This window comes from Pogona vitticeps, chromosome 3, assembly GCF_051106095.1.
Source record: "Pogona vitticeps strain Pit_001003342236 chromosome 3, PviZW2.1, whole genome shotgun sequence".
NCBI classification, from domain to species: domain Eukaryota; kingdom Metazoa; phylum Chordata; class Lepidosauria; order Squamata; family Agamidae; genus Pogona; species Pogona vitticeps.
The window spans coordinates 3916190-3943871 of NC_135785.1; the positions used below are offsets into that span (position 1 = coordinate 3916190).

The 27682-nt window shown below is 45.7% G+C and overlaps 2 protein-coding genes across 5 annotated transcripts in view; one reads left to right on the plus strand and one right to left on the minus strand.

Annotated features, from left to right (window-relative positions):
• Positions 1–355: 355 nt before the first annotated feature.
• LOC144587966 (receptor-transporting protein 3-like) lies at positions 356–15572 on the plus strand. Its single transcript, XM_078389732.1, has 3 exons — positions 356–622; positions 2071–2260; positions 15435–15572. Exons 1-3 carry the CDS (start codon positions 462–464, stop codon positions 15486–15488), a joined length of 405 nt encoding a protein of 134 aa, XP_078245858.1. The 5' UTR covers positions 356–461; the 3' UTR covers positions 15489–15572.
• The window catches only part of LOC140706095 (mannan-binding lectin serine protease 1-like), a 99874-nt gene continuing 75052 nt past the window's right edge, over positions 2861–27682 (minus strand). The window contains exons 10-16 of one of the 4 annotated variants that reach the window (XM_078389722.1): positions 26152–26229; positions 13373–13507; positions 11634–11747; positions 9020–9205; positions 6870–6937; positions 6207–6306; positions 2861–4588 (exon numbers count right to left, since the gene is read on the minus strand). In XM_078389722.1, the coding sequence (XP_078245848.1) occupies positions 4398–4588; positions 6207–6306; positions 6870–6937; positions 9020–9205; positions 11634–11747; positions 13373–13507; positions 26152–26229 (872 nt within the window). In that variant the 3' untranslated portion in view covers positions 2861–4397. Of the gene's footprint in view, positions 4589–6206; positions 6307–6869; positions 6938–9019; positions 9206–11633; positions 11748–13372; positions 13508–18647; positions 23030–26151; positions 26230–27682 lie in introns of those variants that run through there. The other 3 variants (XR_013543231.1, XM_078389721.1, XM_078389723.1) reach the window with 3 other exon arrangements.

Here is a 27682-nt window from a genome sequence, read left to right on the forward strand (position 1 = left end):
GCTTATCTTCACAATTTAAAAAAAAACATTTAAGTTTTTAAAAAATGTAGAGAAAAAGAAAAAAAGAGCAAAATGTGCTGCTTATATACACCACCCTAAACAACAACGACAACTTAATAACCACATTTATCCACTCTATGCCACTTCCTTGCTTTCCAACTGGTTCGCCTCCCCCCCAGGCTTTCCATGACAACGGATGTCACATTTACACTGCTTCAGAGTTGTGTTGGGAGCTCTCTGTTTAGTTTCGTTTCTGGACCTCAGCTCTTGTGTGTGTGTGTGTGTGTGTGTGTGTGTGTGTGTGTGTGAGGGCAGAGGACAAAGGTCCCTGTGGTATCCTAATACTGTACGGCGAGAGTGGCTGGGAGCGAGGCACTGGGCTCATGGCTTCCTGAAAATTGGTTTGTTAAAACGTTCAGATAAACCATCATGATGAGATCAAGCTGATCCTCGAAGGAAAGATGTTGAACCTGGACGTGGAGCTTTGGCTAGAGGTTTTCAAGAAAGTGATGGAAGAGGTGCAACCTGGGGATGCCTGGAAGCTAAAACTGGATCCGAATCTTGAATTCCATCAGGTGCCACCTGGCTGGAAAAGGTCTTTGCAGACACATGTCCGTGCAAGGTAATATCTTCAATACCCTTGACCAAATTGGGAAATGTGATCTTCAGTACAAATCTGAGGGTACAGTGCAAAGGTAAGAAACCGTAGAAATACAAGAAGTGGGAGAACTGAGGGTGGGTGAAAAAAAATCTCTTTTTGGAAAATCAGAGAGACGAGCATCTCCTTTGTTTGTGTATGGAAGTCAAAACCTGGGCACCTTTCTTTTCAGACCAACAACTCCCAGTTTCCCCTGGTCTGAAAAGGTAGCTCCTCCATGCTCTGCCAAGGTCCATTGCGGCTCAAGCACTCCAAGGGGTTTGATGGCCAAATGGCAATTAGAAACCAAGTCTCCCACACCCACAGCCATCTCTAAACACTTGGCATTCTAACCAAGCTTGTTTGCAGCCTATCAGTTTTTCTCTCCCAATTAAATACATATTTGTTCTCAGAGAATAGGGAAGCTTGACATGTGTCTGATGGATGATGTCCTGGTTCCTGCTGATCAAAAAGTCCCTCGGCCCTCAGAACCTTGGTTCCCATGCGCCACTGGCCGTTCTCTGAACTGCTCTTAGCTCTTATGAGGAAGGAGGTGATATGAATGACATAAGCTGTAATCTTTCTTTCTTTCTTTCTTTCTTTCTTTCTTTCTTTCTTTCTTTCTTTCTTTCTTTCTTCTCCCTCCCTCCCTCCCTCCCCCCTCCCTCCTTCCCTCTCTCCCTCTCTCCCTTTCTTTGTTTTTCTTTGTCTTTCTTTTCTTTTTTATTTCTTTCTTTCTATTTCTCTCTCTTTCTATCTTTCTCCCTCCCTCCTTCCCGCTCTCCCTTTCTTTCTTTCTTTCTTTCTTTCTTTCTTTCTTTCTTTCTTTCTTTCTTTCTTTCTTTCTTTCTTTCTTTCTTTCTTTCTTTCTTTCTTTCATAGCAGTGCACAATTTAAAATTATGGACATATATGAAATATAGGTAAAATTAAAAACAAAAATGTTACATGTGGACTATTTTTGTCTGGCAGTTTTGTTAATAAATAATAGAGTTGATAGTTTGAAAAAAGCAGAGCCAGCGTTCATGTGATTGCGCCGACTTGTACAGTCCACACAGCAGAAGAACTGCTGAATGTCAAGTGTGTTTGAACCGTATGAAACATGTTAGTAGTTCCCCCAAAGTGGGTCTGGAGAATCCCTGCCCATTTTCTGTGGTGGCTGAGATGCCTTGGAGCGGAAGCCCAAGAAAGACACATACAAACACAAGTTTGGTGATCGTGGCTCTAAGACATCGGTTCCCAACCTTGGGTCCCCAGATGTTCTTGGAGTAAAACTCCCAGAAGCCTTCACCACCAGCTGTGCTGGTCAAGATTTCCGGGAGACTCAGTCCAAGAACATCTGTGGACCTGAGGTTGGCAACTAAGAGGAGCCTAAGAGAAGTGTCTTAATCGTTGTGCCTTTTCTCATTTCCTCTCCCTTTTGTTCTTCTTTAGATTCACATGCTCACAATGCCATCACAGGTGGACCTCACACCAAGCAGTGGTCTTATTCTACCTGCGTTGGGAGCGATCTGTGAAGCAAGGACGGGTGAAGATGAAGTTCTTCAACCAACGGTGCCGTGAATGTGGCTCGAGCAACTATGAAGCGCCGCAGTTTACTGAGGAGACCATCCTCAATGTCTTGGTACGTTTGGTCTTCACCATAAGAAAGAAGTGCTACCGAGAGCTAGTCGAGGACCGGGACCTCCGCGAGGTGGTCTGCCACAGTGGTGGCCCCCCACATAAGGAGGATTATTGTGAAGCTTGCCAACTGGGAATCCACAAGGGGCCTTCTGAGGCCCCTCAAGATGGAGTCCCCCAAGACAGGACGTCCCCTCCGAAGCCCCAACTCATAAGGCAGTACACTTGGTCTCCAAGCATAACTAGCGATGGGGCAAGCTTTCCTCGGGAATCCCAACACAGAGAGCTTTCAGATGCCATTAGAGAGGGACAGGATGCCCCAGGGCATTCATAGACCCCTCAAGATGGAGTCTCTCATGGCAAGACTTCCCCTCTGAAGCCCAAACTCATAAGGCAGTACACTTGGTCTCCAAGCATAACTAGTGATGGGGAAACCTTTCCTTGGAAATCCCAACACAGAGAGATTTCAGATGCGCTGAGTCAAAGAGCGGCTTCCCAAGAACGACTCCTCACATTGTCCCCAAGAGTCAGTGGCCGTGGCAAGTGTTGCATTTCCTGCGTGGTTGTGGTTATTACCCTCATTGCCTTTATTGTTCTCATTTGGTTTTTGAAGAATTGGTTCTAGGGAGAGTAGAATCAATGGGAGATTATAACACAAATTCAGAAATCCTACCACAGCACAGATGTTGCCTTGCCTAGACAGATGCGTGTGAATGCTCCTTATTTCCCTCCTTCGTTTCTTTCATCGGTTGTTCTGTATCCTCTAATTCTGTGGCTGCTCAATAAACCTCTGGCGCAAGAGGCTTCTTCCTTTCTTCCATTTGAGTCGGTGTTGTTGTCAATAAAAGTTCGTCAGCTGAAACACTCATTAAGAGTGCCATGTGACTATTGCCAGGCCTGACCATTGAGGGGAAACCAATAGTAATTTTACAAACCCTTGCCATTTTGCAGTGTTACACGATTCAGATTATATCCGTGCCTGTTCAGGATGTTTAGCTGGCTGGATAGCTCAGTGGGTTTCAGTTTCTGGCTGTAGAACCAGAGGTTGGGAGTTCAATTCCTCCCTTGGGCCTCCTTGGCAGGGGCTGGGCTGGATGACCCCACAGGGTCCCTTCCAGCTCAGCTGTTCTAAGATCATTATCAAAGCGTTAAAAAAACCAAACAAGGACATTTAAAATTAGCATATTTTACAGTTTACCTCGATGTAGAACTTTATTTTTTTGATGGAAGAGTACACAAAGCTGTGTTACTTTATGGATCCAGTGTAATAAGAACATTAAAAAAAAAACACACAACCTTTTCAGATTTTTTTAAAACTGGCATTTTCAGCAAGTCCCTGAGGTTCTGTCTGGTGCCTGGGCTCTCTGATTTACCTGTGACCTTATATGAGGCCAGGGAGATCGTTAGCATCTAGTGGTTAGATCTGAGCTAAAGGTATCCCAGTATTGTCCTCTCTGATCAGTGGGCGGTCTCAGTTATCTCCGTTTTTGAAAAAAAAAGATTTAAAGAAAAACATTAACTGCCAGAATCTTTGCGCTTGCCAGTTTCCATGCAGGGCGAGGGATTCTGGTAGTTGTAGTCTTAAAAAACAAGTCATTTTCCTCTTATAACCTGAAGATCTTTTAATAGGAGAAGCTGGAGCAGGACTCCGAGGTCTTTATTGGAGGAGAGGTCTAGGTTGTGCCACCCAGTTGTGGTTCTTCCCCAGCTAACTGGCACATTCAACAGTGTCTATGCCATCGTGTTATCCCTGAGATTCAATTCGATCTAGCTCTAGTTTCCAGAAGTGAGAGAGCAGAGCAGAAAAGACCGTGTGCGATTCTGGAGGATGTCTTTTGCAAATGTCAATAGTGGCTTTGATCACTTGAGACCCAGGCTGGTCAAAAAGTCAAAGTGTCACCAACTTTTACAAGGTAAATCAGTTTCCGATTCTTGGAACAGAGTTCCATACAGTGGAATGGAGGATCCAGACTCAGCCTTTCCTCTCTGTGTGTCCAGAAAAATAAAAAAAAGCCAGTGACCAAGGACTCTTAACAAACATCAAGCATTTCCTTCAGTTGTGGCCAACGTTGGGCACCTGAGGTCCTGGGAAACTGAAGCCATCCTATTGTTCTGGATATTAGACTGGGGTCTAGGGCCCCTCAATATTCCACTCCTGTGACCCTCTTGATCCAGGGAAGAGTCAGGAGAACGTTAGAATACACCCCATAGCGGTCATTCAAACCACATCCATCGCCCCAAGAGACGGTCCCGATGAGGTGCCACCGGCCAGTGCGGTTGTTGAAGGTCACCATGGGGCCCCCGGAGTCCCCACTGCAGGCGTCTTTTCCCCCTTGGTGAGAAAGAGAGAAAAATCTGCTCAGATAAGCCAACACACAAAAGTTGCACATCTTGAAAACCAAGCCCTTGTACCTGTCCAGGACAGTAATCCTCTCCCTGATGTCCTCCAGAGATACAAGATTAGAATACGCATCCCCTATTGAAACATGTTGGGAGCTGAGGCTCATTTCTGGAAGACAGCAGCTTTCGAAAGATGGATCTAGGAAATGGATAAAGTGTGTGTGTGTTGTGTTGTGTTGTGTGAGGTAAGTGCTGGAGCTTTTGCAGTCTCGCTTGCTGCCTTGAATAGGCTTGGCTGGGAGGAACCTTTCTAGGCTGGGGTGACTGTCAATCTCTCTGGCACTGACCAATTGTTCCCTCCTGCCTCTGAATTCAAAAAGAGCCCCGCCTCTCTGCTCATTGCTTTCCCCCTCTCTTGAGTCTGTTGAAGTCTGTTGCTGAAAGCAGTCATGTTTGTCCATTTGCTGTTGGATCTATTCAGTTGTAAGTAATATTGAAATAATATTAGCTGTGGGTCCGATGGCAATTTTTATGTATATTTTAATTGTATTTTAATTGTTTTGAATTTTTATTGTATTTTAAATGTTGTAAGCTGCCCAGAGACCTTTGGGTAGTGTGGGCGGCATATAAAATAAATAAATAAATAAATAAATAAATAAATAAATAAATAAATAAATAAATAAATAAATAAATAAATAAATAAATAAATAAATAAATAAATAAATAAATAAATAAATAAATAAATAAATAAATAAATAAATAAATAAATAAAACAAACCTTTTATTCTTTCTTCTACTAATGTCTCAGAGTGAGTTATTGAGACTGTAAGTGCCAGTTGATGATAAAAGGGGTGGACTAATCTGGGGATTTTGAGACTATTCTGTGCTGCTAATCCCTGCACTTTTGCTGCACGGCTAAGAGGAATTTAACCACAATTCAAAATTCTGCAATGGTGAGTAGTGGTGGAGGAGAGGATAGATGTTCAAACTGTAGGGCATTGCCTATTAATGCAGAAGAGTCCACGGCTTCTTCTGTGAAGATATTGGGAAGGAGTCACTGTCGGACTGTACAAGTAACACTGAGTAAGATGGTCTGCTAGCTTAAGTCAGTATAAACCAACAAACCCAACCCAAGCCAGTCAGGTTTAAATCTCAAGTTTTGACTTTTTCGGTAAAATGTTAAGAGTTGGCATTGCATAACACCAACAGAAATGGCCAGTGAACTGCTGTAGAGCAAACCCAGGGCTTTAAAAAAATGTATTTGATCGACTAGAGCTGTACAGTAACTGGATTCTGGGAGATCCTGTGAGTTACGGTCCCCAAAAAGCAAAATTTTCGAGCTCTGAAAGCAAATAGGTTTGGGGAAATTGAGATGAAAGAAGAGGGATGCCGTGGGCTTCATGTTCACATGCTCCAAATCCCCACCACTGCCAAAAAATGTGTCCTCAGGGATAGGACCATTTTGCAATGCTGAACATAAGCTACTGGAACAAAGACTACAGGCTCTTCCCACAACTTGAAGTTCTGACAAAGTTAAGCAAAAATTGGGGGAACGAGTCTTTTTTTCCTGGAGTTCGAGCTGACTTTTCCCACCCACCCCCAGATTTTACCTTGACTTTCACCAGCACAGATCATGTCCTCCGTCACAACCTTCTGTAGCTTAGCATATGCTTCTTTGCACACTCTGTGGTCTGTCAGTGGGATTTCAATCTGTGAAACACACCAAAATGCTTACTGTTAAGGCTGTGTTCTAGACTCTCAACCCAGAACCTCCCTTGAGTACTGGTGTACAGATCGGGACTGATTTGCCCCATGTTCCATGGAACAAATTCAGATGCATAGCCCCTTGTTTGGTGAGCCTTAGCCCAAAATACAGTGCACCGCCCTGGCTTAGACCCCCATAAAGGTTATATTATAATAAATAGGGTGTACGGGGGTGACGGATGGATGGATGGATGGATGGATGGATGGATGGATGGATGGATGGATGGATGGATGGATGGATGGATGGATGGATGGATGGATGGATGGATGGATGGATGGATGGATGGATGGATGGATGGATGGATGGATGGATGGATGGATGGAAAGAGAGAGAGATGGATGGATGGAGGGATGGGTGGATCCATCCATCCATTCATCCATCTTATCTCTCAGTCCATCCATCCATCCATCCATCCATCCATCCATCCATCCATCCATCCATCCATCCATCCATCCATCCATCCATCCATCTCCCTCCCTCTCTCAGCTTAAAAAACCTCCAGTCTCACCTCCATCAGGGCATCTGGAAGGCGTTGCAAGAATTGTTTCCCCCATCCGCTGACAACCACCATGGTGCCTAGTAGGAAGCCATACAGACTTACAATTAGGAAAAATAAAAACACAGAAAAGAGAGAGGCTAAACCATTCACCACTGCAGACTGATAAAGGAGATTAAGAAGGCTGTGAAGAGGCCGGCCACAGAGACTGGCAAAACGTCAGGAAGAACAACCTTCAGAACACGGCCAAAGAGCCCGGAAAACCCACAACGACAGACAGACAGACAGACAGGCAGGCAGACAGGCAGGCAGGCAGGCAGGCAGGCAGGCAGGCAGGCAGGCAGGCAGGCAGACAGACAGACAGACAGACAGACAGACAGACAGACAGACAGACAGACAGACAGACAGACAGACAGACAGACAGATAGATAGATAGATAGATAGATAGATAGATAGATAGATAGATAGATAGATAGATAGATAGATAGATAGATAGATAGATAGATAGATAGATAGATAGATAGATAGATAGATAGATAGATAGATAGATACCCACAGTAAAAAAATGAACACTGGTGTAAAAGCCAGCTTTAGAGAGGATGCGTCTTGACAACTTCTCTGTCTATTGGGAGCGTGGAGATCAGTTGTGAGTCTTGTGACACTAACAACTGACTCCCATCTGGGAGTGAAAGACACAAGAGATGAAGGTATTTTAAATGACATCTCCTTGAACCTCCCAACCAGCATAATCATAGGCTATGCTGGTGGAGGATTCTGGGAAATGTAGTTCCCAGGTATATCCAAGCTCTGAGAAGAAGCCCTTTCTTTGTGAAACCAACACAGAACCTTGGAGAAATGGAATTCTCTTCAAATGAGCTTCTCTGGCAGATCTTAATAACTGAACTTTGGAGAAAACGGCATCTTTATGGATCGTGGAAATGGGAAGGGGAGAGAAAAGAGGAACCAAGGCTTGTTTTGTTCATGGTCTCCTTATTTCTCCAAAATTTATACTTGACTTATTTAATTCTGGATGGGAGCACAATATAGCACAAAGCTTTGGACGCGGAAGGCAACTGTATATAATTTCTCTGCTTAAGTTTGCTCTTTTAATGCAGTGGAAAGTGGCTGGCTGACTCATTCCCAACTAGGAGGCCCTGGAATTGTGCATGCCAGCCTGGCACAGCTGGCGGAAATGGGCAAAATGAGTCAGAGGAGCCCTTTGCCATAGAGAAAGAGAGAGGAACGATCCTGAGTTCCCATTTCTTGAAACTTGCCAAAACTCAAGTAGGGGGCATATTTTTATTGCCATTTTTTTTGGCCATTAGTAATTTAATGAAAGCCAGAAAACAAAAGCCAAACACAGATATTTGTGACAAATGGAGACACAGGGCTGGGTAATGCCTTCATTTGGCCACTAAAGCATCATTTTAAACCGTGAGTCTTCAAACGTTTTAGGGAATTGCAGATTTGGGGATAGGAGTGTGGAGAAACACAACGCTTGAATAATAATCCTGGCTAGATGCTGAAGCTGTAGGATATGTAGTTAAAGTAAGGATAAAGATTCATAGAATAGTGAAGTTGGAAGGGGCCTCTAAGGCCATCAAGTCCAACCCCCTGCTCAAGGCAGGAATACAAATCAAAGGAGATCTGCCAGGTGGTTGTCTAAGTTTCTCTTGAAGGCCTCCAGTGTTGGAGCACTCACCAACTCTTCAGGTAACTGGTTCCACCATTGTACTGCTCTAACAGTTAGGAAGTTTTTCCTGATAGGTAAAGGTAAAGGTTGCCCTTGACATTGAGTCCAGTCGTGTCCGACTCTAGGGGGCGGTGCTCATCCCCGTTTCCAAGCCATAGAGCAAGCGTTTGTCCGAAGACCGTTTCTGTGATCACGTGGCCAGCGCGACTAGACATGGAACACTGTGACCTTCCCACCAAGGTGGTCCCTAATTATCGACTTGTATTTTTACATGCTTTCGAACTGCTAGGTTGGCAGGAGTTGAGACAAGTGATGGGAGCTCACTCCGTTGCATGGATTCGATCTTACGACTCCTGGTCTTCCGGCCTTGCAGCACAGAGGCTTCTGCAGTTTAACCGGCAGCGCCACCACATTGGTTGCCTGCATTCCATACTATCATTGAACAAGCCTGGCTCTAGGACATTCTCACCTTTCTCATGGGAACCATCCGGAAAGCAAACGGGCATCACATAATCATTCAGCTTGGCCTCCTCAGAGAGTTTCAGCAGGGCAATATCGTTCTGAAAGGTGCCCGGCTTGTAAGATGGGTGAATGATGATCGTCTGAGGCTGGAGATGTTGTTCTGTGTCGTCTTGCCTTTGAGTTCTGTGTTTCCCTGCCGAGAGAGAGAGAACAAGAGAGAGGATGAAAGAGAGAGAGAGAGAGAAGCTGGAACTACACCTGAATCCATCTGCCTTCACTAACTTGGTGCTTCCCCTGCTTGCTACAAAGGAGAGAAACTGTTATCCAGCTGATCTTGAGGGTGCCAGGTTGGGGGATGCTTGACACGCTGTCAAGTTGGCTTTTGACTTCATGGCAACCCCATGAATGACCAAATCTCTTGCCCTCAACAACCCTGCTCAGATCTTGCAAACTTGAGCCTGTGGCTTCCTTCAGGGAGTCAACCCATCTTGCCTGATGCCTTCTACTTTTCCCAAGCATGAAGGTCTTTTCCAGAGAATCCCATCTTCTCAGGGTGTGCCAAAAGTACGACAACCTCAGTTTCAACATTTATTTTTTTTGCATCCAGAGATAGTTCAGGCTTTACTTGATCTCGGATCCACTTGTTTGTCTTTTTGGAAGTCCAGGGTATCCCATAAAGCTCTCTTCCAGCACCGCATTTCAAACAAATAATTTCCCCCCCCATCAGCTTGCTTCACTGTCTATCTTTCGCACCCAGACACTGTGATTGTGAATTCAAGAGTGTGGATGATCTTGGCTTTGTTCTCTAGGGACACCTTCTCACACTTTATGATCTTTTATCATTCACTCATTGCTGCCCTTCTGAGCCTTCGTTTCCTTCTGATTTCTTGGCTGCTGTCTCCATTTGGAAGGAGGATAGATGATGGAGCCAAGGTATGCAAAACCTCTGGCTATTTCAATTTCTTTATTGTCAGAGACGACTTGACAGCACATAACAAGGACGACGGATACAGAATTCTGTATATTTTTGAGCAAGGTCGTTAGAAAAGTGGCATAATTTCCGAATTACTGTGCACTCCCCAGAAAGCAAAAGGAACAACTCCACTGAGGGCCTATCAAAATGCCCCCAGGCAGTCCAGATGAAGGAAATCCATAGGGGGAGAAAAATGAAGGATAAAACTGGGTTCGGGAGGGACAACTTGAGAAATAAGGTCCCCATTTGTGACCTCTCTGATCAGCCAGGTCATTCTGAGATAGAGCTCAGGCTGATGGGATGAATTTGCCTATATTAGAACCCTCAACTTCACTAAGTGGATCTGCATGGAAAACAGTTGTGGTTGTTGTTATTGGAAGGACAGATCCTGAAGCTGAGGCTCCAGTACTTCGGCCATCTAATGAGAAGAAAAGACTCCCTGGAAAAGACCCTGATGTTTGGAAAGTGTGATGGCAAGAGGAGAAGGGGACGACCAAGGATGAGATGGCTGGACAGTGTGTGCGAAGCAACCAACATGAATTTGACACAACTCTGGGAGGCACTGGAAGTTAGGAGGGCCTGGCGTGCTCTGGTCTATGGGGTCACGAAGAGTCGGACATGACTAAATGACTAAACGACGACAAAATGTCTGACTCTTCGTGACCCCATGGACCAGAGCACGCCAGGCCCTCCTGTCTTCCACTGCCTCCCAGATTTGGGTCAAATTCACATTGGTCACTTCGATCACACTGTCCAACCATCTTGTCCTCTGTTGTCCCCTTCTTCTCCTCTTGCCTCCCCTTGCCAGTTGTGGTGGTAGCTGGAGCCAAATAGAAAATCGTTGTTCACAGGAACAGGGCTGGTGATGGTGCTCAATGGGTACAATCTTCTGAGAATAACTTTGTTCTTGTGTAAGCCAGATCAAGCACCGGAAACTTTAAAACCTTCCTCTCCCTGTTTTAGGCTCCAAAGCTCCCTCCGGTTCTTTTTCACCCCCCAGGGAAGCCTTTTGGAGTCTTGGTGATGGAAACCACCACTGGATCGTAGCTGGCGGTTCCAACCCCACCGGTGGCAATTCAGCACTGACTTTCGGCTTTTAAACGGCTCCCTCCTGACATTCTGAGGCTCCCATCTTTTAGGAAAGACCTTGCTTAAACATTAGGGACTCCTGGTCCTTGACTCAAAAGGCCAGTCGGTCAAGATGCTTAGATGACCTCTGAGGAGGACATGAGTTGTTCCTGCAATTAAACTGCTGGGATTCAGAAATGTTTTGCAGTCTACTGGGAATTGTTCAGTGACCTGTAAGTATCTGGACAGCCATCAAGGATGCTGAAGCTGCATCGGGCATGGTAGAAACTTCATTGAGTAACCCTCTTGGTCAAGACTGGTGGTCCTCAACCTTTGGCCTTCTCAGTGTTTCGGACTTCAACTTTCAAGAATCCTCGGCTGCAGTTTCTGGGAGCCGAATCCCCAAACAACTGGAAAGCCGAAGGTTGAGAACAGTTGGAATAGATGACCAACCAGACCCTTTCAACTCCAAAATGGGATATGACCCTACCAGTAGAATCCATCTTTGCTCATGGATGAGCTAAGAAATGCAAAAATGGAGGCTGCCCCCCCTTTTTTTGCTTTAGTTGCCGTCACTTACCCAGGATAATCTTGAACGAAGAAGGGGTGATCACGTCAGAACTTCGGAGGACAGGGTTCTCCAACTCCAGTTCATGATGGAGGCAGTGTGCAGCAGTCACAATCCATCTGTTGCCTTGGGAACAAGAAGGTACACACTGCGCATTATCCACGATCCCAACATCATGGAAGGCAGATGGCCCAGAAGTCAAGGAATCCCGCTATTAAAAGTTTTAGATCCGATGAAGCTCCTTCCAGACACTCAAGAAACTGGAACTAGCAGGTGCATGACATAGACATATGTTTTGGGGTGCACTTGTGGCAAGGATGTGTATCCCTCACTTCTCCAGGATCCCTTGCAGTGTGACCCAGGAGGAGGAGGTGGTTGCAAGAAACAGCACCACCCTTAAGACCACTCCCCAGAAAGCAAAAGGAACAACTCGACTTAAGGGCCTATCAAAATGACCCCAGGCAGTCCAGATGAAGGAAATCCATAGGATTCAGATTCAGGAAGATGGAGATACTAGCTTATGAGATCTTGAGACTCTTGGGATAAGGATAGCAAAAAAAGATCATAGGGGGAAAAAAAAGATGCATCAAAAGGTTAAATCGTTCTTCAAAGTATTTCCGCACCCAGCTACTAACGTAGTTCATCCAAGGTGTGGAGCTAATTCACAAGCACGGGTACCAACATGAGATGGACATTGCATGACCACTCAGGAAGAGGACCATTGAAGTTCTGCCTCCTGTAGTTTTGACTTCAGTTCATCCGTGTCTCTCTGAGTGTTTGTGCGTGTCCTCATCAGTACACTAAAATTGTCTTTGACCAAGCTTTCAGTTCAGTCGGTCGTTTAAAGCCGTGGTTCCCGACTTTGGGTGATCCAGGTGTTCTTGGACCGCAACTCCCAGAAACTCCTGGTCAGCACAGTGAGCAGTGAAGGCATCTGGAAAATGCAGTCCCAGAACATCTGGATGACCCAAGGTTGGGAGCCACTGGCCTTTAGGGAGCTGCTGTGATGCCACCTGTAAATGGCTATGTTTGGAGAACGTGTAGTAGCTTCAAGAGGTACAGGACGCTGCCGCAGGTTGACAGATGTAAGTTGGCATGATTACCTATTGCATTTGTCCTGTTACATCTGTTTGCTTAAATCTTTTGCACGTGTTTGTCAGCCCTGCCTAACCAATCAAGTAGGGATGGGCACGAATTGCCGAATGGTGGTTCGTGCCAGTTCGTCCTTTGGGCGAACGGATATTCGGTGCTTCCCTGCCCTACCTCGTCCAGTGGGTACCCATTCAGAGGCAGTGCCCATAGGAGGCAGGGCATGGATGTCGGGGTGTTGCCTCTGAGTGAGTGCCCACTGGATGAGGTGGGTCTGGGAACCACCGAATGCCTGTTTGGCCAAAGGACGAATCAGCCTGAACTACCAATTTGTCAAGCTTGCCCAACAGCCTGTCCGAAGAAAATTTTAAAAACATGTCACACTGGAAGATCCTTCTTCGCCCCTGTGATTACTGGGTGTGGACCTTCATCATTCTTATAGCTGCAAGATTCTGCTCACTTCTCTTGATATGTAGCTAGGCCAACTTATGTACATCTGTCAACAGCATTTTGTACCTCTTCAAGCTGCTGAATGACCTCCAAACACAACCATGGTCTCTAGAATGAAAAATTCTGGACCTGATGATAGCATTAAATCTCTCGATCCTCCCCAGCCTTTTCTTTCCTGCTGACCCATGTTTATTCCAAGTGGCTCTTCTTACCGAGGAGCGAGCCTCCACAGAACGGGCGTCCGTTCCGATGCAGCATGGCAATCCACGGTGAGATCCCTCTTTGGGCATAGCGTCCATTAGCAATACGAGCTAGCAGGCTTCTGGAAAACCTGGGCTTCCCACAAACTGTAAGAGAAGGAGATGGCAAGGCTTAGTGGAAAGGAGGTCTGGACCATCACTGCTGAGACATTGGCAGCAGCCCCGTGCCCTTGGAAACCCCGATGCAACAAAACAGACATCCTGCACCTTGCCTGTATATTGCGGTCTGCTTGATCTGCAGCACTGTCAAAGGATAGATCCTTCAAGAATTGATCCTTTTGAATTGTGCTGCTGGAGGAGGCTCTTGAGAGTCCCCTGGACTGCAAGAATAACAAACCTATCCATTTTGAAGGAAATCAACCCTGAGTGCTCACTGGAAGGACATATCCTGAAGCTGAGGCTCCAAGACTTTGGCCATCTCATGAGAAGAGAAGACTCCCTGGAAAAGACGCTGATGTTGGGAAAGTGTGAAGGCAAGAGACGAGATGATTGGGCAGTGTCATTGAAGCTACCAGCATGTATTTGACCAAACTCTGGGAGGCAGTGGAAGACAGGAGGGCCTGGCGTGCACTGGTCCATGGGGTCACGAAGAGTCAGACACGACTAAATGACTAAACAACAACAAGGGGTCCTAGGGAATGCTCTATTGATAAAATTTCGATATTTTAAAATGTTTTTTTAAAAAAACATGCTTCTAAAATGGTTTTAATCCTGATCATTGTTTCACTGTTTTTTTAATATATAGTTTTATATAGTATTTCCACTTCTTTATTATTGTACGGTTTTAATTGTTGTGAGCCGCTGTGGATCCCCAGTGGCAAATGAAGGAATGAATGAATGAATGAATGAATGAATGAATGCTTGCACTTACCTTTGCACCAAAGCTTTGAAAGTTACTTTAAAAATGGAATTAGCCGCCGTTACTATTAGGGTAGCCAAGTCCACAAAATCCCATTCTTTGTGATCTTAGGGCCAAAATCTAGGATCCCAAGGGATCCCTTATGAGGTCTCAGAAGGGAGGACTTTGGGAGGCCACAGAGGTGTTGGGTTCTTGTGCGAGAATGGCAAGGAGTGGGCGAAACACCCAGTGCTTATCATAGCTAGTCACCACTAGTGTGAGGCCGTTTGAATGGACAGAAGTTACACCCAAGTTGATTCACCAGATCTCTTACTCCAATGGGACTCACTTTGCTAATCAATGGGATTTCAGCCCCTTGGCATATCAAAGAGAATGGGGGCAGGATTGTGTTCTCTTCCGTGCTGCTTCCTAGACAAAACTTTGTTGAAGCAGCACCTATACAAACATTTTCCCACTTAACCAGCGGATCTTGGTGCCGGCTGGGAGTCGGGAGGCGTTCTCTTCTTCCAGCAGTGCTAAATCCGGAGATTTGTCTCCCCACCTTGAGACCCAGAGAAGCATAGTGTCTGCTTGAGTCTGAGGCTGGGCGACCATAGTTACGGTTCTGTGCCCCCAAATTTGTTAGTTCCCATTGTAGTTACAGGGGGAAAAAAGAGTAACGCTTCACATTTTCATGGTATGAATTGTTACGTTTAGTTGCTTAAAAGGCTAAATGCCGCTAGAGAAACACTGATGCTGTAAGGCTGTAGTTCTTTAACCGTAGAAGTAGTTAAAACAGTTACAGTTATGCAAAAAAGATGTATTGTAACTGTGCTTTAGTTAAGGTAGAAAAAAACCCCAATTACAATAATAATAATAATCTTAGTATGGCAGAGCTGGAAGGGACTCTGTGGGATCATCCAGTCCAGCCCCTGTCAAGGAGGCCCAAGGGGGGAATCGAACCCCCAGCCTCCAGCTCTACAGCCAGAGATGTAAACCCCTGAGCATTCCAGCAGTTCAAGCTCTGCTCCTTACTTGGAATAATAACATTTGATTCTACGATCGTAGCAATTCACTGGTCAGCACTACCAGCGATGTTCTAACTTCCAGAATCCCAGCTACAGTTCAGAAACCAAATAATCATTTTCGTCTCTCATTACTTCCTTTTCGAAAAAGAAAATCCGGGTAGCCTGTGTGTGCAGAACTCACTTGACGGCGCATGATGGCTAAGGCTGCATTTGTTCTGACATCCACCTTCCTGCATCACAGGTTGAAAAAGGAAGCCTCCGGACTCAGATCTCCCTGCTTGGACGGATCCCTAAGTCTTGTACCCTTTCCCCCACCAGGTGGCGCTTGTTGTCCCTGAGAGTTTTCACAGGTCCCTACAAACGGAGGACGCACGTGGTGGTTTGCCCATGCCTTGTGCAATGTGGATTTAGCATTCCTGGAGCCACAGCCTAATTCTTTTAGCCCTTTCACATAGCTTTCAGATGTCTCCGCTGAGCGCTCGGTTATGCACAAGGCAGTCATGCCATACCGGCAGTTCTTCCCCTTTCCCAGATGTTCCTTCCCCTTCCTTCCCCCTTTCCTTAAAAAATTATTTCATCGGAATGTGCAATTGTGCATGCATGCTCACGTGGCACCTTTGCAAAGACCGGGGGTGTTGGTGGCACCTCTCCTGAAACTATGCTACTGTAAACACTTCCTGCCATGGGGCCTTAGACTGAGTGGGTTGGGTTTCATGCAAAAGCCCCTTGGCAGTGCCACAGCTTAGACCGAATTCAAAGCAAACTCCGGCTCAGATTTCCCCAAAGAAGTGTGGACTGCAATCCTCAGCCCTCTTTTCGTGCAGGTCATTGTCATCATCATCATCATGTAAAAAACAACAACAATCCGTCATAGCTGGATGCCCCTAGATAGCATCAATGCATTGTATTATAATACGACTGCAAAGATTACTTCTCCACTGCCAGATCTTAAGGATTACTCGTATCCTTTCCAGTCACCTCCCCATTTTAGAAGATGGAACTGCAATACTGTACTGGGGCAAGCAAACTTATCAATAAAACAGTTGACTTTAACAAGCTGTGTGTTATACATTTGAATAAACAACAAAGAAAAGCATACCTCATGAACACTGGAGTTCCATCAACGAGCAACCTCAAGAAAGTACAGAAACTGCAGAAATTGCAAAGTACCAAACATTCAGGGAAGAAATTACAAGAATATGGAAGACCCTCTGCGGATAATTATCATTCTCTAGCAAACAGCCAGGCAACCATGTTAGGGCTTGGTCAGGTTGTTTGGTGCACTGTGGAGACAGGCTGGTTTGCTCTTTTTTTCTGGTGATCAGACAACATAATCACTACAGTGAATCAATCCATCCCTCGTACCCCTTTCTGAGCCCCCAACACGGGCTTCAGCTTTTTTGATTTGGGTAGTTTTGCTCTTGTTTGATCTGTTTTCAGTGCATGCAGGAAGAGACTGATAAGCGAGCCGAAAAATGACAAGACTTAAACAGTTTTGGCTGTGGGCAGATTCTTGATCAGCACTTCCAAGAAGGCAAAGAATTTTTTTCTATTATTTAATATAAGAGATGCAGCACATCAGTGATTGTCTAGCACAATAAAAATCAATAATTTCACTCCCCCTGCCCTTCCATCAAGAATTGGGGGAGCATTCAGTTTGCTGATATCCTGAAGTGGCTTGTTTATCAAGCCGCTTCATAATATCAGAAATAGACAGTGGGAGGAGATGGACTGAATAGGGCTGCTTTAGGCCTGCATACCATTTGGATGCTAGGATTGTACTAGATGATTATATTACACCTCCACCCAACTGGAGCGACCCTATTTAGACTGCACCAGCTTGCTCCAAAGGGGCCAATGTAGATGCACCCTTAATGTTTGCACCAAAGATAAGGAAAAATGGAGTGTATGTGTGCTGATCATTCTGGAAATTCAGGCCTGAATCCTGTTGCCCTGAGCAGTCATAAAAGTGGTGGTCAATGTCTCCTGAGCTGTCCATTGCATGTCTGATCTTCCCCCGGCTCTGCAACTGATTCCACAAAGACTAAGGGGCACTCCCATGGAGCCCCTCCACATGCCAATAGCACCTCAGCTTTAATGTTCATCTCTGGCTTCTCGGTCTCCTTGTTAAGTAAGGGTATATTTCATGTCACACCTCCATTCGCTTTCAAGTCACGGAGGAACACTTGCTTGGTTCTAGAGCAATGACTTCCAAACTTGGTTCCCCAGATGGTCTTAGACTGCAACTCCCAGATATTTTCACCACTCGTTGTCCTGGCCAGGATTTCTGAGAGTTGCAGTTCAAGAATACCTGGATCACCCAAGGTTTAGAGAGTGACTTTAGGGAAGGTTCAGCTGGTGCAGACATTCTTGTAAATCTTATAGCTAGTCCTTGGTGTAAATCTTATTGCTGTCTCAATAGGATATAAGGATTTTGACTTACTCCTCAGCAGTTGTTTGGTAGGTCTGCTTTTACTGGGACTATTAAAAATGATGCAAGTCTTTGACTCCCTGAAGGGAGGACAGGAGAAGGCATCAGGCTCCATATGAAAGACTGGACAGTACAATCACCCCTACATCTGTGGGCAATTGGTTCCAAGGCCCCCCGATGCTGAAAACCGTGCTGAAAACACTATGCATAGAATGGTAAAAGAGAAAATCTAGAAAAAAGTATTTTCACAATGTATTACCAGAACTGGCCACTAGAGGAGCCAGAGACCATGCTATGTATTCTTCAACAACAGGTTCCATCTAGTGACCAGTTCTGGTAATTACATCACTAAAATACATATTTCTAGTTTTTTTCTTTTAATGTTTTAAACATTTTCAGACTGGTAAGTGATACAGATCCTGTGGATACAGGGGTCCTACTATCCTGCTTTTGTTTTAGAAGCCCCTAGAGTTTGGCAGAGACTACAGTCCCCAGAATACCTCGTACATTTGCAGTTGTCATTCAAAGCAAAGCACAGCAGACCAGACCAGAGCAGACCAGAGCAAAGCAAAGGAAAGCAGAAACCTTCCCCAAACTCTCTACATCCTCACTCACCCTGGATCTGGTCTCTACCTGCCAAAGGTAATCAGATTTTGAAATTTTACAGATCTGCCCTGAACTTTGAGGTTAGCTACCACTTTAAACTGCATGGTTTGGATTGTGGAAGAAAAAAAATTTCAGACTCTGATTTTGGAATACGCGCTCTTTGAACGCCACGGACACGAATTCCTACATAAATTTCCTGGAGCCAAAACTGTATCAGCTTTCGGAGTATTGAAAATGCAGGGTGTGGGAGCAGATTTCATGGGGGCCACAGTCCAGCCAATGACAGAACAAGACATTCTCCGTGCAACTCTCGATGCACAGGGCTTTGTGTATTACACAGTAATTTTATTTTTCTAAAGAATGCAATACAAAATAATAGGAATATTACAAAACTGAGTACAAAACCCATAAGAAATAGCCTGGTCTTTCTTAAATATGTAACAGAGCCAATAATATTATTCAAAGCACATACGGTGTTGTAACAGAATATCTTTTTCTTTGGATTATTTCAGTGCTTGGTTTCCCCTTTGCCATCTAGTCTGGTAAACCTGCAAATAGATGAATGAGCAACTGGGGTGTAAAAAATCTGAGGATTTGGCCAAAAGGGAAACCACTTTAACAAGGAGAGGGGAAAGAAAAAATCAAATACCAGTTCTGGGAGTGTTTTTGAGGTTTCTGAGAACGAGAAAAATATCTTTAGCCTCAAGAAGTCATGCAGTCTAATGAAACCAAACAGTACAGGCTAGTATGTTTCAGACACCCAAATTTTGTTAGCGGGCAATAACCCTTATATAAAAAAAGGTCTTCATCAGCCAGAATCAAAAGCAAAACGTGCTGCTTATGTACAGTCTATAGTGTTTAAAGTACTTTCTGGGTGGTTTACAATTTAATTATGCAGGCAAGGCATTGGCACATACCCAGTGACCTGGGTACTCAATTTACCAACCTCGGAAGGCTGGAAGGCTGAGTGAACTTTGGACCAGCTACCTGAGACCATTGGGACTGAACTCAGGTGGTGAGCAGAGTCTTGACTGTAGTACTGCAGTTTAACCTCTGTGCCATGAGGGTCCTGATCTCCTGTGGCCATAAACCTCCTGTCAGGGTACATCACAGATGGGACTTTTGCTCTGAAGATGATCTCCACGAGGTCTAAATCCTCTGAAGACTGGAAAATTATTTTTTTTAAAGATGTCATTTGCTCCTGCCTTCTTTTTTAAAGGTAATTTTTGTTGTTGTTAATTGTTGCAGTGCTAAAATGCAATTAGTTGTAATACTTATTAGGTAACACACAACCCTGAGTGTTCCCTGGAAGGACAGATCCTGAAGCGGAGGCTGCAATACTTTGGCCATCTCATGAGAAGAGAAGACTCCCTGGAAAAGGCCCTGATGTTGGGAAAGGGTGAAGGCAAGAGAAGAAGGGGACAACAGAGGACGAGATGGATGGACAGGGTCACCGAAGCTACCAGCATGAATTTGACCCAACTACGGGAGGCAGTGGAAGACAGGAGGGCCTGGTGTGCTCTGTTCCATGGGGTCACGAAGAGTCGGACAGGACTTAATGACTAAACAACAACAAAAGAAGGATACAGAAAGAGAGACAGAGAGAGAGAGAGACAGGGAGATCCTCACGGCACAGGCTCAGAACAAGCTGAACTATGTTCCTGTCTGGGAGGAAACCATCTCCGTTTACGTGGCCCAACTCCCAGGCAGGCTGCAGAGATTCCATCCGCCACCAAATAAAGTAGAAAGTCTATTTCCCAATCCGTGTCTCCACTTTAATGCCATCTCAAGACTCACCCTTCCTCCTCGGATATGTGGGCTGGCTCAACTTAAAGTTAAGCACACTTCTAAGTCCTGTTGATTTTAAAGCTAGTAGCAGCCATTGGAAAGGGTCCTGTTTTTGGACTGCCACAGATTCTGGGAGTGGTAGACCAAAACCAGGACCATTTCCAAGTTTTGGTCAGAATCCATTTATGTATTGGATTATCTTAGTCCGGGTGCTGGAAGACTGAGAATATTTCCATGTTGGCCAACGTTGGCCAATTTCCATGTTGGCCTAGCCTCTGGCCCGGCTGTACGACGCTTGCTCAAACACACCCCGTTTGCAGCCTTCCCCGTGTTCAGTGGCGGCACCCCTTTGAAGGGTGGATGGAGAGGAGATGGCGTGTGTGTGTGTGGCCTTGCCTTGTTCCAGAAAGAAAATGCTGCAGCAGAAATATGTGGGGAGTGTGGTTTTCCTTGAACGGTAGCCCCCAGTTAAAGGAAAGAATAATGTGAGTCTTCTCTCTTGTCGATTAAAAACATTTGTACGCTTCTTTTGTGGGGGGAAAGCATCACACAAGAAGACTCCTCCACTCAGTGTTTATGACACATTTAAACAGTCCTCGCTTGGGGGCTCAGTTCAACCCATTCATGTCTTCAGATCGATGCCCTGGAAGGTCGACCGGCTTTTCTTTTTGAGCCAATCCACATAATTGGAGACCTTGGTGTAAACCCCGTAGACCTGCTTGCTGCCACACTCTTCGGGCCCACCCCACGAGACCAATCCTTGGGCCACCCACCGTTGGCTCTCGAGGTCTTGGATGACGAAGGCTCCCCCGCTGTCCCCGAGGCAGGTGTCTTTCCCGCCTTCATAATAGCCGGCGCAGAACATGTTCTCCGTCACGCTGTAGTTTCCGGATCGGGACTCGTAGCTCATTTTACACTCTTCGTGAAGCACCACCGGTAACTTGACGTATTGCAGAACGTCGGACAGCGTCCGCATGTCGGAGCTGATGACCTCATCTGCTGTGATGTTGGGATTGGAGATGCCCCAGCCGGCCACCAGGCCCAGCGTGTTGGGTTGAGGTCCTCCTAGTTCATGTTCGCCCTGGGGTAGACAAACGGGCATGACGTACGGCCCCATAGTCACCTTCTCCTTGAGTTTGACCAACGCGATGTCGTGGTTGTAGTTCTGGATGTCAAAAGCCTCGTGGAGGATGATCTCCTCTACCGTCCGGTTGACGGCATCCATTCGGTTCCTCACGTCGTGGAGTCCCAAGTAGACGGTGACATGTTCTTTGGAGACAGGGATGATGGTGTTGTCCCGGCGCTGGGACCGAAGGACGTGAGCGGCCGTCAGAACCCACGACTCGGAGAGGAGAGCTCCGCTGCCGAACCATTTGTCATTCGGGACTCGGGTTGTGTCTTCCACCACAATCAGCGCTTGCCAAGGGAAAAAGCCAGGTGCTGCGTTGCGTCCGCCAATGATACGCTTGAAGAGAGTGGGCAGAGGGCGGGCAGGCTGCCCACAGACTGAGGAAAAGAAACAACAACAGGGGAGGTTAAGCTACCGCAGCTACATTTTTCACAAAAAGGCAGCTAAAAGGGGTCTTCTTCTAGTAGATTATGCCAATTTTTCTCCTTCTTATTTTAGCCAGGAAAAAGAACAAGCTTTGCATCAAGGTCATGCCACGCGAAGGCAGTGTGATTGTTTTCCATTTCTCCATTTCCCAGAAGGACAAAATTAAAATTTACGTTTTCAAAGGATTAAAATGGTTGTAATTTACACCCAGAGCCTTCAATTAGGAAAACTTTATTATTTCTTCAGATGTTTTAATTTTGCATTGTTGGATTCAGTAGATTGATAGTGTCTGTCCCAGATTTTAATGACAATGAATATAAAGACAGGCGGCACCCGTATACAGTATATGTAAATCTATGCTACCAAATTTCTGTGGCAAAATATATGAAGATATGCAGGTGATTATAGGTGATAGCAGTTGAATTTCTGTAAATCAATTATTTTTGCAAATTTGTAAATTTTGCAAATGTACAAATTTTTTCCTAATTTTGCAAATTTCTGTAAATCATTTATTTTTGCAAATTTGCATTGATTTCAGGAAGCCATAATGTCACACTAGCAATGGTGTTTGCATATGCTATGTTTGTGTATTAAAGAGGACCAAACCTCAGAGGAGAAAAATGACATGTACCTTTGAATTTATTGTTGATTTCCTACTTAAGATCCATGTCAAATACTCTTTTGTGGGGTCATAATAGTAATAATAATAACAATGATAATCCTGCAGAGCTGGAAGGGACCCCGTGGGATCATGGAGTCCAGCCCCTGTCAAGGAGGCCCAGTGGGGGAATCGAACTCCTGACTACAGGAGATACCTAAACCATTGCACTGTCCAGAATTATGTGGAAATTAATTCAAAATTAATGGATTAAACCACTCAGCCCACCATTATCCCCATTTTCAGCTCTTTGTGAAGGCCGTTGGTGACGTTCCACATCACCTCAACATTTTCAGCAGCACAATAAATGCAGGACACAGAGAAGTTTCTCTTTTGGACTACAAGTCTCAAAATCCCCATGGCAGCATGGCCAATCACCAGGCTGGGTGTGGGATTCTGGGTAGTGCCATCCAAAAAAGGCTCCGAGGACTTCTTAGGACATGGTTCCCTCAGAGTTGACACCACTTCTGATTGAATCACTCCCAATGAAATGGGGTCATCATGGCATAATCTACTGGCAATGATGCATTTACACCATCCTGTGCCAATCCATCATTGCACCCGCAGAGATCAAAAATACCTTTGTGGGGGGTGGGCGGGAAAGGCTGAGCTCCCCACCAACATGCCTATTGAGAGCGAGGCAGCTGTGGCGGTCCTGTCGCTACTAGCCAGGACAAGCTGCTCGTTCTTCAGAGACGGCCTAGGCTGGTGACGAAACAGAACACAGAAAATTCGTACAGTTGTGGGTAGCGCATCGGGGAGGCTGGGGAAGACGGGTGGATTCTGATGACATTTTGACACCGCTCCGTAGGCCACTGGGAACCAGTGTAGTCCATGGGTTACAGAACAAACGTTCGTGTTAGGTTCACACCCAAAAAAGCAGCACCCAAGCATCAGTTCACACAAGTTTCACATGAGAATATGAGCCGAGTCAAACCACAAGCGCCTCCATATCGGTTCCCACACTGCATTACTATGCAGGATTAAGTGCGCAGTGGTGTTGAGCTATAACTGGGCATCGCATGATTATTCATAATGATGGCAGCTCAGATTGTCTCATTATGTAAAATTTCCACAGGCGGCTCTTGATCATATCACATTAATGCCCACTCTCAAAGGTTGAGATCATTCACCCCCACACTCCCCTGATGTAAATTAGTGCACATGACTTTTTGCATCAAGGGTGGAAAATGCCATTCACCAAGTTACAGCCGTTGATGAGAGAGCACTTCTCTCCCTCCATGGATGCCGGCTGATTCTAGTTTGAGAACAGAACAGGCTACAACATTTCACAGACCTATGAGTGTGTAGAAGCTTTGCTCGTTGCCGTTGTTTGCCATGAAGAGGGACAACTTGCCAGATCAGAACATGGATTTTTGGCCTTTTTTTTCAAGAGCTGCCTCTGCAGAAGGTGAAAAATGCTTTACTTGCGGGACAACTGCCAAGGAGCCCAGTCAGAAAAAAAACAACAAAAGGGTGCTCATTTCTAGATGGAAATCTGTTTAACGCTTCACGTGAAAATGAAATCTGCCCACAGAGCGCCCAGCGAACAGCCACAAAATGAAACAAAACCTTTCACAGGCCCCCAGACAAAATGGCACCCGATGAGACGGCTCGTCCCTGCTCCCCGACTCTCGTCCGACACAATAGGTGCCGCCTGTACCCAGTAGTAGACTTGGAAAGCCTTGAGAAGTAGTAGAGATGTAAGGACTTCCTAGTGGAAGGGAAAGCAGTTCTGAGTCTTCTCTACCTGGAGAACCTTGGAAAGGGTCTCCATAAGTCAGGATTGACTTGGCAGCACACAATTACTACGCTGGCTGGATAGCTCAGCGGTTTAGGTCTCTGGCTGCGGAGCCAGAAGTTGGGAGTTTGATTCCCCCCAATGGGCCTCCTGGGAGTAGAGCCAGCCTGGGTGGCCTTGGGCCAGCTGCACCGTCCCAGGAGAGGGGAAAGATAAACCACTTCTGATTATACAATATCTGGAAAACCCCGGAAGGCGTGGCCGTAAGTCCGAATTGACTTGACCGCACTTCAGTATTTATTGAGATGGAAGTACTGGAACATTAAAGAACAAAGACTGTCCATCAAGATGAGCAGATGATGCCGGTGATCTGCCCCCGAAAATGCTGACAGAAGAAAGGCTTCCTAGCGAGAAGCAACTGGCAGGAATAAAAACAGGGAGACAGCAGAGAAGCAGCGTGAATTCTTTCCTCTTGGCCGATGTGCTCTGACCTCCGGAAAACTTTCACGGGGAACTGCCAGCCCGCCTGGATTCCATCAGGACCAGAAGCAGACACAAACAGAAACAGCATGTTTAAAGCAAGAGAACCGAGTAGGGAAGAGAGGAAGCGAGCCGTCTGCTCTTCACCGCTCACTCGGCAAACGTAGGGAGGACTTTAAAAAGACGAGCCCACCATGGAAATGCTAAGTTTCATCCAGGCCTTCCTCCCCACCAGGCCAGCTTCTGGGATATCTGAGTCACAGAAAACTACCTGGGAACGGAAATTCATCCTGGAAGCTTAGCAAACAGACCTGCCCTAATAATTGGCCGGGGGGGGGGACCCTCGTGAATGAGGCAGAGGTGATGGATCCCAAATGCAGAACACTCCATCTTCAGCAGAAAGGACGACTGGGCTTCTGCGATAAGAACTGGAAAGCTGTTGCAATTTAGGCTTGGAAAAAGTTGCCCCTCTGGACGACTACCTCCCAGAATCCCCTAGCCCATGGGGAGTCTGGGATCTGTAGTCTCAGAAGGAAATTTTTCCGAGTTCTAGCAAGGGAGGATGAAGCTTCGCCAAGTTCTCTAGAAAGCTGGAGTGTCCCTACGTCCCTCTGGTCCATTAATGGACAAAGCACAACTCTACAGAGAGTGATGGACTACACCTCCCAGGATCCTTCCACGTGGAGTGTGTGGATTAGGGTGGATGGGCATTGCAGTCTAATAACACCAGCAGGCCAGAACTTCATCTACCCCGGTGGATCCTTTCACACACTTTCGCCTCTTGCTCCCGCAACGGTGATGATGAAACATTTTCAGTTCAGTCAATGCCCATTTCAGAGTCAAGGGGTCATGGTTTTCCCTATTGGGTCCTTCCGAGAAGTCGGGAGACAGATCCTGAAGCTGAGGCTCCAATCCTTTGGCCATCTCATGAGAAGAGGAGACTCCCCGGAAAAGACCCTGATGTTGGGAAAATGTGAAGGCAAGAGGAGAAGGGGACAACAGAGGATGAGATGGTTGGACAGGGTCATCGAAGCGACCAACATGAATTTGACCCAACTCCGGGAGGCAGTGGAAGACGGGAGGGCCTGGCGTGCTCTGGTCCATGGGGTCGCCGATTGCCGGACACCACTTAACGACTAAACAACAACAACAAAAGGGGACTCTTTCTAGTAGCACTCAAATATAATAGCATTTTGCCTACCGGGAATTGGTAGTCAACGTGGAAGATCCCTTTAAGGCAGCAAAGAATATAACTGGACACATTTCTCTCAATGGTATGGCTGTGTGCATATATGCCCTTTGACGGCTCACACAGAAAGTTTGTCTCTAAAGCGCTCCGGCTGGTGTCGAAGCCACCCTCTTCAGAACAGGAGAAAATTACAGTTTCGCCCACCTCAACTCTGAACAGACAAAACCCCAGCAACTCTTATGGAGAGCCGACGTATTAAGGCTAGATGACAAAAACTGAAACCTTTGAGGCCCTCATTTCTCGTTTTTTTCACATTCAAAGAACTCTGCATGACCTGGAAGATGACACTTTTTTAAAATTAAAGGACGAGAATTAAAAGAAAACTGTGAACGTGGCAGCTGTATCAGTGCTAGGTACCTGGTTGACAAGATGGCGGAGGCTGCGTCCCCAGGTCTGTGCTTCGCCAGCTCCCCTTGGCGTCACAGGTGTAGGTACCTGAAAAGATTTGTAAAAAAAGTTGCTGTGAGCATGAGTTGTGCCACCAGGTGGTGCTGCAGCTACAGCATTTCTTCCTCCTCCTCCTCCTCCAGGACTTCCTTCTGGGTGATTTGGAAGATGCACAAGGATCTGGAAATATTTCTCAGTACATTCGCTCTTCCTTGAATACAACGTAGGAAAAGCTTTGCTATGGTGCCATTTTTTTTTAATCACACTGACCGCACTGTCAGTGACTCTGAGGAAGAAACAAACAAGTCACTGCCCCAAGGAGCTTGTAACCTAAAGTAAAAAAGAAAAGAAAAGAAAAAAACCCAATAATCTTAGAATGGCAGAGCTGGAAGAGACCCTGTCCATCCCCTGTCAAGGAGGAACAGGGCGGGGAATTGAACTCCCAGCCTACCTAAACCCCTGAGCTATCCAGCCATTCAAGTGCTGGGTTGAGGGGCTGGAAACGGTTTGCAGCATCAAAGTGTGAACCAATGAAGTTGTATATACTTAAAAGTTTTCCTTAGTTAGCAGACTCCAAACAGGAACCTGATTTTAACTTTGTTGCTACCCATTTTAATATGTATGTATGTATGTATGTATGTATGTATGTATGTATGTATGTATGTATGTATGTATGGATGGATGGATGGATGGATGGATGGATGGATGGATGGATGGATGGATGGATGGATTTATTGATTTATTGATTTGATTTGATTTGATTTGATTTGATTTATACCCCGCCTATCTGGTCTACTCGACCGCTCTTATGGTTATGGGCCATCAAGTTGCTTCTAATGTATGGTGCCCCTCTGAATTAAGGATTTCCCAAAGATCGTGGCCACTACCCTGTTTAATATCTAGGGTCTTGCCTATGTCCCACTGTGGAATTTGCTGTGCTGATCTGATAAGGTGCCAACCATTCACGAAAATGCACTTTGCCTGATCGCCGAGTCACCTTCTGCAGGTTGAGTTCCAGACCCGAAAACATCGAACAGATTCCTGATGCCTATCGTTAAGAGCCCTCCTTGGTCTTGCCAACTCAAGGCCGTTCCTCCTTTTATGGAGTCAAACCATCTCACATTCGGTTTTCCTCTTTTCCTACTGCCCTACTGTCTTTTCCAGGGAATCTTGTGTTCTCATTACGTTCCCCTGATTTTCTACTTAAGACTCAACACCGGGTGAGGATAGTTTTTCAATTTTCGTATCTTCCTCCCCTTCGTACCTCTGCAAAGCGTAGGCTGAAAAAGGGACCCGTACAGCTTGAACGCTCTCCTGGTTTTGATAGTCTGCTGGTAATAAAGGTATTACTCACCTTTGCTTTGGGATTTGTTACTCAGAGTTATTAGAGACATGGACTTACCTAAGCTTTAATGAGATCAATGGGGCTTATCTGTGAGTTGACATATATATATATAGGATTGGCTTGTAAGAGGAAAAGACAAAGGTTTTCAGGGAAAAG

Bases quoted from the DNA above. Each gene is read 5' to 3' on its own strand.
- LOC144587966 (XM_078389732.1), top strand. From the start codon at position 462: ATGTTGAACCTGGACGTGGAGCTTTGGCTAGAGGTTTTCAAGAAAGTG. The intron at 623-2,070 runs GTAATATCTTCA...GTTCTTCTTTAG, and splicing joins CAGACACATGTCCGTGCAAG to ATTCACATGCTCACAATGCC. The intron at 2,261-15,434 runs GTACGTTTGGTC...TTTTCGAAAAAG, and splicing joins AGACCATCCTCAATGTCTTG to AAAATCCGGGTAGCCTGTGT.